Here is a 12,598-nt window from a genome sequence, read left to right as displayed (position 1 = left end):
TCATGTAAAAAAATTAATAATAATTCTTAAAAGTACTTTAAACACAGCACATCTTGAGTGTAAATACTATAATAAAATAGTATATTTTCGTTTATGTCAATCACACAACTTTGGTCGTAAATTTAATTTAATGTGGTATTAAAGGGTATTTAAATATTACGTTTACTGCTTTTTTTGTTATGTAAAAACAAAAAACATAATGTGTTTAAAAGCCCCAAGAAAGGAAAGAAAAAATGAAAATGAGTCTGTTTAATTGGTTATGATTGCTTATTCTTGTCTAGTTAATGAGTTCAAATTCTTTTGTGTGACGTTACTATAATATTGAAGTTTGGGGTATTTAATATACAGGGAAATGTTACAAATGTTCTGCTGAAGGTGCCGAAAAAGAACAATTTCTGCTATGAAACTTGATTAATGAAGATCTTACAAATAAGGAAGTGGAGTGTTTGTTCACTGTAGTCAAAATTTTAAAGTTTTAAGAAAAACTTATTATTGTTATTGTTGTTATTATTGTAATTCTTGTTATTATTGTTATTATTATTATATTCTTTCCTTTTTGTCCAAATTAGGAAAAAAAACTATTATGTCTTATTAAACAAAAATGATATAAAATGTGTTAATAGGGATGCACTGATCATGATATTGGTGATTTTTAAATTGTGATTAAATGTCATCTTCTCATGCCAAACATTCTGTTTTAGTTCTTGTGTAATTGTATTTTTTTTACAGTGTCAGTAAAATAAATTACTCTTCATTATAACAAAAAAACTGAACACTTGAAAGTTTTCCATCTCTTTCACGTCATTTTTAAACTTTTTAAACGAATGTAATTAAACCGTCAGGTGAATATTTCTGCCCTCCAACACTGGCTAGAGGCAGATATTTGGTTTATCGGTGCATCTGTGTTTTTAAAGGAGTCCTTATTGTTACCTGTGGGAAAGTATTTTTAACCTCAGGTGTCTCTTACTCATTGTGTTGGAGCTTTAAAAGTTTGACGTGCAGATTTGACGTGTCTCCAGGCAGCAGCAGCAGTACAGGGGCGGGGGTCATGGCTGGGATCGGGCCATGCAGACGCAGCAGTCGGCATATCAGCAAAACTGGAACCGTGGCGGAGGCTCGGGCCCGGGCGCCTACCAGCAGCAGCAGCAGCAGCAGCAGCAGCAGCAGCAGCAGCAGCAGCACTACGATCGCCGTAGAGACGACTGGCACGATCGCAGAGACAACCGGGGGCAGCACCATCAGGTAAATGTGACGTTTTCACGCACACAAATTTGTTTATGACAAGTGGAGAGCAGGGCTAAAACGTCCATCTTCACTTTATTTTGGCTTGTTTTTATTTTGTAAAGTTAAAGTGAGGCTTAAACTGTTTCTGGGCAAATCTGTGAAGCAGATGCAGAAGAAAGAGTCTGATTGGTTGTTGCTCAGTTGCTTCAGATTGAAATCAGGAATCTTTTTGCTTTTTGGGGTCTGTTTTTTGTTTTGTTTTTTAAGGTTTTTTGTAAAATATTTAATTATAATTTTTATAACATTTTTAAGTATTTTAATTTTAATTATAGATTTTTGAATTTTGAAATACTTCAAATTACTGTTGGAGGTGTTTTGGTGCCTGATTCAGTGTTTTGAAAGAAAGTACTGTGTGAACTGTAAAACCCAGAAACACTCAAATATCAACAGACAAAACATAAAAACTCAATATGAATTTATGAGAAGCTGAAACTTAAAGAATTAAGAAATTATCAAAATGCTTAATTTTATAGAGTGAAATTATTTTTTTTCTAGAAATATTAATCATTCGGATTAACTGATCAGAATTTAACCAAATCAGAAATTTCAAAATTTCTGTTTTGATAACTTCTTATCTTCTTAACTTCTTATCAGACAATAAAAGTTTCTTTCTGTAGCATTTTAAGTGAACACTTAAGCAACTCTCCTCTGATTGGCCAACAGAGTTTGATAGAAATTCTAACCGGAAACTTTAAATAGTTTCAGTAAAGAGTTGTTTTACAGTATAATAGTTTTATTCATGTCAGCACGCTTTTATTCTGAAAGGAGGAGACTGCCGGGTTTTCTGGCGTTCTTTTAAAACTAGAGCCAGAGAAAGTTCAGTGTGTAAAATTTGGAAAAGTAAAGAAATTTTTTTTGCTCAGTTTATCTGTGGGTCTGATGTGTTAAAATATCAGATCACACACATTCCAACAAGTGTGCTTAGTTTACTTATTGAAAGTTTTGGATTTATTTTTGTTATTTTTTAAACAGGAAGACTTTATTTTAAAAGTCCGTGTTAATCTAAATTATTTCCTCAGTTAAAAATTATTTCTGTGAGATTTCATTTCATTTGATTTTAGCGTTTAGTAAAACAAGAAAAAATGTGACAGATGTTTAAATTCTTAAGCTTGTGGCCAAGACTTGCACTGCTCGTGCTAAATGGGTGGACTAATTTAGAATAAAACCCTCAGTGTCATCTTGTCTTTATATCAATAACTTAAAAAAAATCTGACCATCCAGCATGTAGACTGTTTTAATACAAACAAAAAACAATTAAGTTTTTACAGAGAAAATCTTTGTATTAACCAGTTTTTATGTTGTTCTATTATATGCTATATTTTTATTGTGAAGCACTTTGGGATATTTACCAGTGAAACGTGTTCTGTGAATACATTTTACTTACTTAAATCTTTTAATACTGTTTTAATAGTGTTGTGCTTGTTAAAGTTAAAGTTATTCCTTTGACCTGATCCATATTTATTGTTGTAAAGCTGTAATCTTACTTTAAACCTCTGTCTCTATTTCAGGGCTACAGCTCCGGCAGAGGTTACCCTCTCCCTCCTCCATCCAGAAGATACAACTGGAACTAAACTCTTAATGATGTTGGGATTTTATGGAATGGGGAACTGTTTTTAGGGGAACAATGTCAACATCTAGCTTTTTTTTTTTTTTTGTCCACATTTCATATTATTGTCTTGTACAAGGATTTTTTTTCCTTTATTGTACTACTTTGGGGGGGGAAAAAGTGTGTTATGTAATCTCTGATTTTTATGATGAAGCCTCTTAAACTTGTAAAATACAAGTGAGTGAAGGACAAAGTGTCCCGCTGTGATTATTTTTGAGAGGAACCTCTCCAACTTGGCTCATGTATTTCAAAAATGAAAATAAATTCTTCTCAGTGATGTTGGTATATTTGTCTGAGCAGAAATCCCTTTTTTCACGAGTTAAAAATAATAAATAAACCCATTTAAATTTAGTTTAAATATTGAAGGTAAAGTCAGTTGTTTAAAAAAACATAACTGTCCTAGATTTTTTGGTGAATATTTTGGGATATTTAAAGGTGGACATTTGATAGAAATCCGCTCCATGTCCAAGTAAATGCTGTCCTGTTGGTAATTATAGCTGTATTGATGGAAATGCGTTAGAAAAATAAAAAGGTCCAAAATGAAAATATGATTTATTCAATACTGTAAACAAACGAAAATCAGCTTTAACAAAGGATCTCTGATGACGTGCCTCAGTTCGGTATTTGTCTTTATGAGCTGCTTCTATTGCTCCACTTTGTTGAACCTGCAATAATTTAATTTGTTCTGGAAATGAAAAAAAAAAAACATGTGAGAGGCGCCGGAAGCTGTGCCTCATCCTGAAGCTCCTTAAATTAAAGTTTCTCTGCGTTCAGTCTCAGTCACGTCTGGCAAATACAAAAAAGAGAGAGAAAAGACTTAAATGTTTCGTTTAGAAACGGGAGAAGAAAACGCGCCATCATCAAGAGTCAGCGCGAGCCCGAGGCTCGAATTTACAGTTTGAGTTGTGCACTTTTTATTGCTCAAAGCAGCCTTTGAGTCACTGCGTGTGCAGAAGGAGCCGAACCTTTACGCACGGAAGGAAAACAAAAAGATTGGCGCGTGCCTGCAGAAAACTCCACTCGGAATGATGCCCTCCTCTCGGCATCACTACCAAGTTCTGCCGTACAGTAAGTTGGAGCCGATCATGCTGTTGGTGTACTCAATAAGCGCCGCGTCCGTCTGCGTCATGTTGATCTGCCCGTGCAGTCCCAGCGGCGGGCTGGGGGACAAATCCTCCAGCTCCTCGGTGGAGGACAGCTGGTTCACCTGCGGCTGCTGCGCGCTCTCCGCCATGGCATCCCCCACGCTGCTCTGCCTGTTCCCGCTGTGGTTCGACCCACTCGAGTCGGTCCGGCAGCCCTTAGAGTTCTTGGAGAGGACCGGGGACACAGACGAAGCCCTGCGTGTTGCTCCGCACAAGCCGCCGCCGCCGCCTCCTCCGCCGCCTTCCTGCTGGAGCTGTTGCGCGGCCTTGTCCTTGGCCTGCCGCTTCAGCTTATAGCGGTGGTTCTGGAACCAGATCTTCACCTGGTTCGGGGTGAGGTGGATGAGTCCGGCCAGATGCTCTCTCTCCGGGGCGGACAGGTACTTCTGCTGCTTAAAGCGCCGCTCCAGCTCGTACACCTGCGCCTGCGAGAAGAGCACGCGTCGCTTCCTGCGCGGTGCCGCGTGCAGCGTCACCATAGACTTGGCGGTGGAGTCCATCCCGGCCATACTGCCCACCATCCCGGGCATGTTCATCCCCGCGGAGGGGCCCATGAATCTGGAAACTTTGAGAAATCACAATCAGAGTTTGGCTTTAAAAAGAAAGAATAATAATAATTAACTAAACTCGTTTAGAGAGGAAAAGTGAAAACGGTAGAAAAAAAATTTAAAATGTTAAATTACCCCAAAGTCTTCTGTAAAAATAGGAAAAGTTTGTTGTTGTTCTTCTTCTTCAATAATGAATCATATTGTAAGATTTTAATCTTTTAAACCAGACCGACAGGTGCGAGAGTCTAATGGGATAAATCAGTGAGTTTACTTTAAAAGATCAAACATGTTGACGTTAATTTAAAGGCATTAAAATGCAGTTAATCCGGATTCAATTTGTTTAGGAGCAACAAACAAACGTTTAATAAAACATAAATCTTTTTAAATCCTTCATATCGTTTGGAAGAGGAAGCCGGATTATTTTTACATGTCTAATAATAATAAAGTGACTTAACTCTAACAATCGCTTCAGTCTAACTCAGGCTCGCCTCTCCGGGCCGGGGACGCTCTTACTTGTCGGGTATCGGGGCTCCGGGTTGCTGTACCACGCCGCCGCTGCCGCCCCTCCGCCTCTCACCGTCTCCTGGTAGGACGGCAGGTCTCCGACGTTCCCGATGCCGCCGTTGCAGAACCCTCCGACGGCTCCGGAGAACTGCGGTACCCCGTGGGGCATGTGGTAGGGCCCGCCGGGAGCCAGAGCGGCTGCTGCTGCTGCGCTGGCCGAGCCTGATGAAGAGGAGGAGGAGGATGAAGAAGAGGACGAGGACAGGTGGTGGTGGTGGTGATGATGGTGATGGTGGTGGAGGTGAGGCGGCTGCTGCTGATGGTGCGCCTGCTGCTGATGCTGCATACCGGGCTGCGAGACCTGCGGCTGCCGGTAGGCTCCCAGCGGGGATCCGAGGCTCCCCGCTGCGGGGTCCATCACTCCGAACCTGCGGTAGCTGTCCTCCATCGGGCTCAAGATGTCTGTGACTGAGAAGGGAGTTGAGTGCTTTGGGCTCAAGGACATGGTGCGGCCACCCCGTGCCCTCCTGCTGCGTGCGGCTGGATGTGCTCGGTTCTCTCTGGCGGCTCTCTGCCTGCGTCCCCCTCCCTCCCACCGGCTTCTTGCTTCCTCTGTGTCGCTGGGAAAAAGTCCAGCTGATCGGCAGCAGGAGGAGACCAGTTGCCCTTATCCCGCTGGACCCACATGGAGGGGCGGAGCGACGCGGACACAGCAGCCAACAATGGTAATTGACATTAGAGGTAAGCAGAGAAAATGGTTCAGACCTGCTGCTGCTGCGGATTCTGTTTCCCAGGCTGGACAGAGTCAAAGCCCAAATTCCTCCAAACATCAAAATCATCACCTGATTTACCACGGCACATATTTACCCGGAAGAGAAGAAGAAAAAGAGCGGCCACTTGTCCGAGTTCTCACAGCGGCTTTCCTTCGGATCGCTCTTTATTGGAACTGAATTTGATGTTTTTTCATTTAAAGTGACCATAAATGTGCCCCATCCCCCCCACCCCCCTACCCCTCAACGTGTGACACCTGCAGCTCTTTTGCGGTTGTCTTCTGTTATTGCGCGCGAGCAACAGTGCGCAGGTCTATTATCTCAGTTTCATCTTCCAGTTACGCGCGAGTGGATCTGAGAGTCGGTGACACTTCCACGCGCGGTTACCGCTTCGTGTTCAAACCACAGCTTTAATCTGACTGCGAGTTTAATCTGCGCGTGTTTTAATCCCGTATATTTCCCGCTCTCTACATGAATTTTGCGCACGAGCTAATCTGCTCCCTTTGTTCACTCTGCGCGTTACAAAAGTTCACAAAAATAAACCGAGCTAAACTTTTGTTTCTGGATTTCTTTTTTATGTGTAATTTCTCCTATAAACGAACATTAAGAAGCTATTAAATCAACCAAAATCATAATTATTCAGACTGTATTTATTGTCAAGTGTTTATGATGTAAAAATCTTTGTTTCACTGTCTTTAATCAAACAGTCTTTGCATGTAAATAATTTATCCAATTATTGTTTTATTTGCTCAATTTGCAGGTTTGCTTGTTTATCTTTTTTTATGACAGAATACATCCCAATGAAAGTTTCAAAGAGTTTAAGATTAAATATTTAAGATTAGAATTATCAATGAGAGAAATGAGACTACAGAGAAGCTTTTGGCGCTTTTTGTAATTTATTTAGGAAAAACGCTAACATGAAATGGAGCTACATGCGTGTGAGCCGAAGAAGAAGAAATGACCCAAATAAAAAATATATATATTTTTACATCCAGATTAATGCTTTGGATGATTTTCAATTCTTTTTCCAGTAGAAGTAAGACTGAAGCTGAAGCTCTGACCTTCATTTTAATTCTACTTTTTCTCGTCAGAGCTGCGAGGATATCCAGACTTTTCTCCTGATCTTAAACCTCTTTAATGTTCTCACTGACCGAAAACAATCCACCTTTAAACGTGCACCTTCAGCCATCCTGTAAACAGTCCGAGGAGCCAATCACCTGCTGACCTGCAGCACCACGTCACGCCACGTCCTCTTTGGAGTTTTCACAGATCGAGTCTTCCCTGTTGCAGGAGGGATCGGGAAACAGCCGGGCCAGGACCGAGGCCGGGACCCGGAGCTTCCTCCGGGCTCAGAACTACTGCTGACGGTAAGTGAGGTAGCCCGGCGGGTGCAGAAGCACCGGAACCACCTGAAACAAGGTTCTACTTTGAGGAGTTGGGGCTCTGCAGTGGGCTGATGGTGTCTACAGATGTTTCCAGCCCCTGTAACGTTTTATAACGAGAGACGTTATCGCTATAACTATTATTAATGAGCGATAGTCCTCTAATATGACATCACTACAGTAAAGTTATGTGTTAATGTATTTATGCATTGATAGTGATCTAATGCTCCTTTAATGACTTTAGGGGAAAAAACTATCACACCATCTTAATAATAGTTAAAACTTGTCACATACAGACCTTGAGTGCTTTGGCTGGTCATATATAATTAATCTGTTTTAGGTTTTACTCACTTTATTATTTCCTAAAGCAGTTTTTTTTGTTTTTTATTTTTAATCTTTGGTTGTTTTTTTCATCGCTGAAACTCTGAATAAGTCTGAGACCTTTTATGATGCGTTTAAGGTCAACTTGGTACTATCAGATTCTTATGGTCAAGGCTCCTTTCCTGTCCGTTATAATCACTGCAGTACTGTAGTTTTAGTGACTCTGAGCCACTTTAATGATCTTCAAGTGAAAAAAGAGAAAAAATAAAAGGCTTTAAAATATTACACGCTGATATTTTAAAATGTTTATATCATTGCAAGTGTCTGACTCCTTTTGTCTCGCTATTTATTTAATTTTACATGACCTAACATGTATTTCCTGGGATTTCACCAAAGCATTCAGGCCTCTGAGCTCTACTTATTCCACTCATCCCGCCTGATTTTGTGGGCATTGACTTTATGGTCTCTTCAGAGACACTTTCATTACTCCCGCATGGACTTTAATTGTGTCTGTGGCTCTTTATGATGTGTTTAAGCACGTGATACATGTATGTCTGTTAGATATTTTAAAATCCTCCAATTACTTGTTGTTAGATATATAATCATTGCAGTATGTGCAGACTCTTGGTGAGTCTACTTTAATTACTTTATATGAAAACCTTTTCTTTTAAATACAAAATTAAATTAATAGTAATAGTTTACGCCCTATGAGTCTACATAGACCGTGATGTTGTAGTAAAGTTACAAGCCTCTGGTACTCAGGTTTCTCATGTGTCCAATTTGGTGTTTCTTGACTTTAATATTTCCTAAGAGGCTTTGTAAAAGTATATTCCCACAGGGACATTTAATGTGTCCAAGGATATTTGTGATATGTTTAAATTCCCAGAAAGGTCAGCCTCTAACATCGCCATACTTATGTTCTCTAATGTAGGATTTGCAATGAGTTTATTTTGTAATTCATTATGGCTCAAAAGTGTTTTTAGTCTTTAAACTGAATTCCTTTTATAGTGAGTTTTACAAGTAATTATACTGATGGGGTCAGTTACAAATAATTATTTACTTGTTTAGTGATTCTATGCTATCTCAATGACATAGCAAATTTTAAAAGCAGCGTTTCTTTAACTCTTTAGTATAAGACGGGAATTGTGATATAATTATTATACAACAGGCCTCTGGTGCTCTTTGTATGTACAGTGGATCTATTTTATTGTTTACTGATGTAATCTTCACCCAAAGAGGCCTTTTGAAAATGTTATATGATAATATTCCCACGGGGACTTTGAATGCATCAATATAAAGCATTTAAATGCACTGAGAGGTCATCTAGTGTCACAATACTCATGTTCTCTGCTCTATTATTTAGATTCCAGCTAATGTAGGTTTATTCCTTTAAATTTAATTCCTACAGGGACTTAAATGATGTATATATTACCAGTGATGCAGATCAGTTTATTACCAATAAATGGGTCTGCGTGTTGTACTCTAACATTGAAATCCCTGCAGTGCTGTGCAGAGATTTAGTGTATCTTTGCTGCTGTTAAGTGATTTTTATGGTGAGTTAATTAAGCTGAAAGGTGTTTGTTACACGTAACTAATTAATTGGGTGTTCACTTCTTCATTCTGCTAAATAATGTTTTAAACAACGATCCTATAATATTTCCTTTGGCTTTTAAAATAGCAGTTTATCCGTAATAATCCACATGATTTATTATCTGTGTAGTTAAAACTAAATGTTCATTATTTTCTCACATTTATGCTTGGAATAAAAAAAAAACAGACTTTGAAAACAGATGAAATCCTGCATTAAATAAATGTAAGTCTGTGAAGGTAAAATATAAAACGTAAGAAATAAGTTTGATTTATTATGCACAGCGTTTTGAAAGGTCACAGATGAATCTGAGTGGTCGTCAGATGGTTAATGCTGTAAAAAAAAGTGCTTCACAAATTTTGCTTCATTTTGTTGTGAAATGTGGGATAATTACAGTCATTTAATTAAAACCACAGTCGAGGTTTTCAGGGGGAAATCTCTCATCGGCGACGACAGGCCCCAGTCAGATGCCTTTTTCAGAACAATGTGTTGGGTTTTACTGTGTAAAAAATGTCACCTATTACCATAAAGTAATGTTTGAAATGTGAGATCCTGCTGAATATTAATGAACATTTTTTAATGTAAAGTAAAAATATCTTTGACAAAAAAAAGTAAAAAATGTAAAATGCAACAATTTCTTCCACACTGTGAATAAAATATTGATTATTTCATGTTTTCTTTTGTTTTGTTTTTAGAGAGGATTTCCATGAGGTTTGTGTTCTTTTAGAAGAAGTTTCCCTTTTCTTTCTTTAAACTCCTGCGATGTCGTCACAGAGAACCAAGCTCCTGGTTTATAATCACTCCACAGTTATGTCACGAATGTGGTTTAATCCTTTATTTTCTGTTGTTTTTAGAGTACAGGGAGGTTTGTGGTTCTCTGAAGGACGTTAACGAGCTTTTTTAAATAAGAGTTTGTTCAAGGTCAGAAAATGTTGAAAAGTAATGAAATTCCATTTTTAGCACGCTGAAAGTCAAATACAAAGATTTTGGTTTAGTGAATGAATTCCACAAAAGCGATTGCTTTTTTAGTGTCAGTCTACTAAGTGATTAATCCAGTAATCATTAATGCTTTAGCATCCTGCTTGTTTTATGGATGCATAATTAGATTATGAAGCTGGCAGGTGCAGTGTGTGTGTGGGGGGGGGGGGGGGGGGGGGGGGCGGGGGGGGCAGCTCCATTTAAAAAAAGTAACTGTCAGCTACTCGATGGTGTTTTTTCTCCTGTTTTGATTGATCTGCTCTTTTAATTACCATAATCTTCATAAAGAATTTCAGAACTATGCGACTATTTAAAGCATATATTCTCTTATCTCCTGTTTTTACTTTAGTTCAGGATTTTTAAAGCACAAAATGTTTCAAAGTCCTATAATATTTGAAATTAAAATGACTACAAATGTACATTATTTTTTAACATTCCTGTTTTTGTAAAATGTTAATCTTTTGCTGTGTACCAGGAGTTAAATCATTTTTTAACTGCTTAGCACAGAGATTGTCCTCAGACACTGCATTTAACTTTCTTTTTGTTTCTCAGGTAACTGTAGAATGTCTTTACTTACTTTATTTTAAACGAGTAAATAAGGTTTACCTACCTTAGCCATGCTTTTTGTCTGCATACTGAGGAGCTGCGTGTAGTAGTGCATACTTGTTTCATTTACTAATCTGTACTTTCCTCAAACATACACCACCTGCTATGGAAAATGCAAAGACTGGTGTGAATGTTTATTTTCCAACTTTGTGAAATGGATGAACTCAATAACACAATTATAGTTAACGAAATAAATTCATATTTCTCTTTTGCCATTTTGGAAAAACATAATTTAGTAACAGTTGACTTTCTTTTCAAATGTGTTTGCTAATCCAGTTTAATTAGATATAAATATCTAGGAAACACAGTGGGTTTAAACATACAAAGATATGTTAACAAACTTTTAATAAACTTTAATAAACTATGAGCAACTACTTTTATTTTTATAAAAATGTAAAATAACTGATGACCCTTTTATTGTTTTTTTCTTTGATGTTTTTAAGTGAACTGTATTCATACCGCGGTGGAAAGTGCTTTTAAGCCCAAATAAAACCATCATGACCTGAAATAAAGCATAATTACTGGTCCCACATTGTAACGCTTATAATTTTGCCCCTGCTGCGGGTGGTCAAATTTTGCTGTTAAATGAAAGTAACTATGCACTTTATCAGCCATCACTCTGATTGGCTGAATTCAGATTAATGCACAAAGCAGCCCGAGACACCGTCTGGTGAGCATGGCTGCAGGATTGTCTGTGTTTGAGGGTAACAGATCACTAATCACTTAAATATTTTTAATTTATTACATCTTCTATTAGATCTTCTAAATGTTTTCAAAACATCACAAATGATAACCAATGTTATGTCACTCTGGTTGCAAAAAGTAAGCAGTAAAAGTGAGAACCTGACCTCTGGTTGCAATACTTTTAAGAGGTGTGTTTATTCATATTTCTTTATATTTGTTGCACAAAAGAACAAGAATGCAAAAATAAAGTGCAAAGATGTGTTGGGCTTTTTTTTTTTTTTTTACCAGGAAAAGGTTGATATTCAAGCATCGCAACCTATCAGTCGCAAAAACTGCAGCTTCTCTAATCTCCACTTGAGGCAGACTCAAAAAGTGAGTCAATCCACATAGACTCCTATTTTAAAATGATATAATTTAATCCTAATTAAATTTTTCATGACATCAAAACAAAACAAAACCCCACCACATCCATTTGGATTTTGTTAAGGCTAAAAAGTTGTAGCTGCTTTAGTCTATTTGTGTGCAAATTTTTTATTGTAGGGTCTTTACCTTACAATTTAAAACACCTTGAGACAACTGTTGTTGTGATTTGGTTCTATATAAATAAAACTGAATACATTTGAATTGAACTGTAGTTGCTGGCACTTTCAGAGTCCTAATATCCAGTAACCGGAGCCTCTGAACTCAACTGCAACTCTGTTTGTGCTGCTGGAGAATTTTACTGGAACTGGGTGACAAAGAATATGCTTATGTGTGAAGTACAGACCTCTAGTATGCTTTTGTTAATGAATCCTAAATGTATTAGTCTGTTATTTAGCACTTATTAGCAGGTATCTGTCTGTGGATGCAGCTTGCCAACCTTAGCCTGCTAATACTAGCGGACTACTTATCACTCCACCCCTTTCGTCCAAATATGCACCTTCCAGATTCCAAAAAGCAAAACAAACAAACACACAACTGAAAAAATGTTTACAGACCCCACAAATGAATGATCTGTATGGCCACGTTTGGCCATCTTTAATATACAGTCTGATGTTGTTGAAAAATGTGAATGGTTACTTTTTAAAAAACTTTTAACTGTTTGATAAATTTGAACTTGTCCTACAGACACCGACCTCCTCTACAGCCACTTGTACAACAGTAATGAAGCAACAGATAAACAATTAAATAGCAGAAAAAAAG

The 12,598-nt window shown here is 38.0% G+C and overlaps 2 protein-coding genes across 3 annotated transcripts in view; one reads left to right on the top strand and one right to left on the bottom strand.

Moving 5' to 3' along the window:
* Positions 1–3,271, top strand: part of xrn2 (5'-3' exoribonuclease 2) — a 43,686-nt gene extending 40,415 nt beyond the window's left edge. Inside the window, exons 31-32 of the mRNA XM_035908940.2 lie at positions 1,020–1,242; positions 2,793–3,271. Coding sequence (XP_035764833.2) covers positions 1,020–1,242; positions 2,793–2,855 — 286 coding nt within the window. The 3' untranslated portion in view covers positions 2,856–3,271. The remainder of the gene's footprint in view (positions 1–1,019; positions 1,243–2,792) is intronic.
* A 219-nt stretch (positions 3,272–3,490) lies between these two features.
* nkx2.4b (NK2 homeobox 4b) lies at positions 3,491–5,780 on the bottom strand. 2 transcript variants are annotated; one of them, XM_006793493.2, is made up of 3 exons: positions 5,436–5,780; positions 5,097–5,309; positions 3,491–4,600 (listed from the first exon to the last, which is right to left on the bottom strand). In XM_006793493.2, exons 1-3 carry the CDS (start codon positions 5,590–5,592, stop codon positions 3,939–3,941), a joined length of 1,032 nt encoding a protein of 343 aa, XP_006793556.1. In that variant the 5' UTR covers positions 5,593–5,780; the 3' UTR covers positions 3,491–3,938. The 2 variants fall into 2 exon arrangements, with proteins under 2 accessions (XP_006793556.1, XP_006793555.1); XM_006793492.2 differs by having other exon boundaries at positions 5,097–5,780.
* Between the last annotated feature and the right edge of the window lie 6,818 nt (positions 5,781–12,598).

Source organism: Neolamprologus brichardi, chromosome 15 (assembly GCF_056152115.1).
Source record: "Neolamprologus brichardi isolate AB-2024 chromosome 15, ASM5615211v1, whole genome shotgun sequence".
In the NCBI taxonomy this organism is placed as follows: Eukaryota; Metazoa; Chordata; class Actinopteri; order Cichliformes; family Cichlidae; genus Neolamprologus; species Neolamprologus brichardi.
Note: the sequence above shows the minus strand (reverse complement) of the source record. Positions and strands in the feature narration are given on the sequence as shown.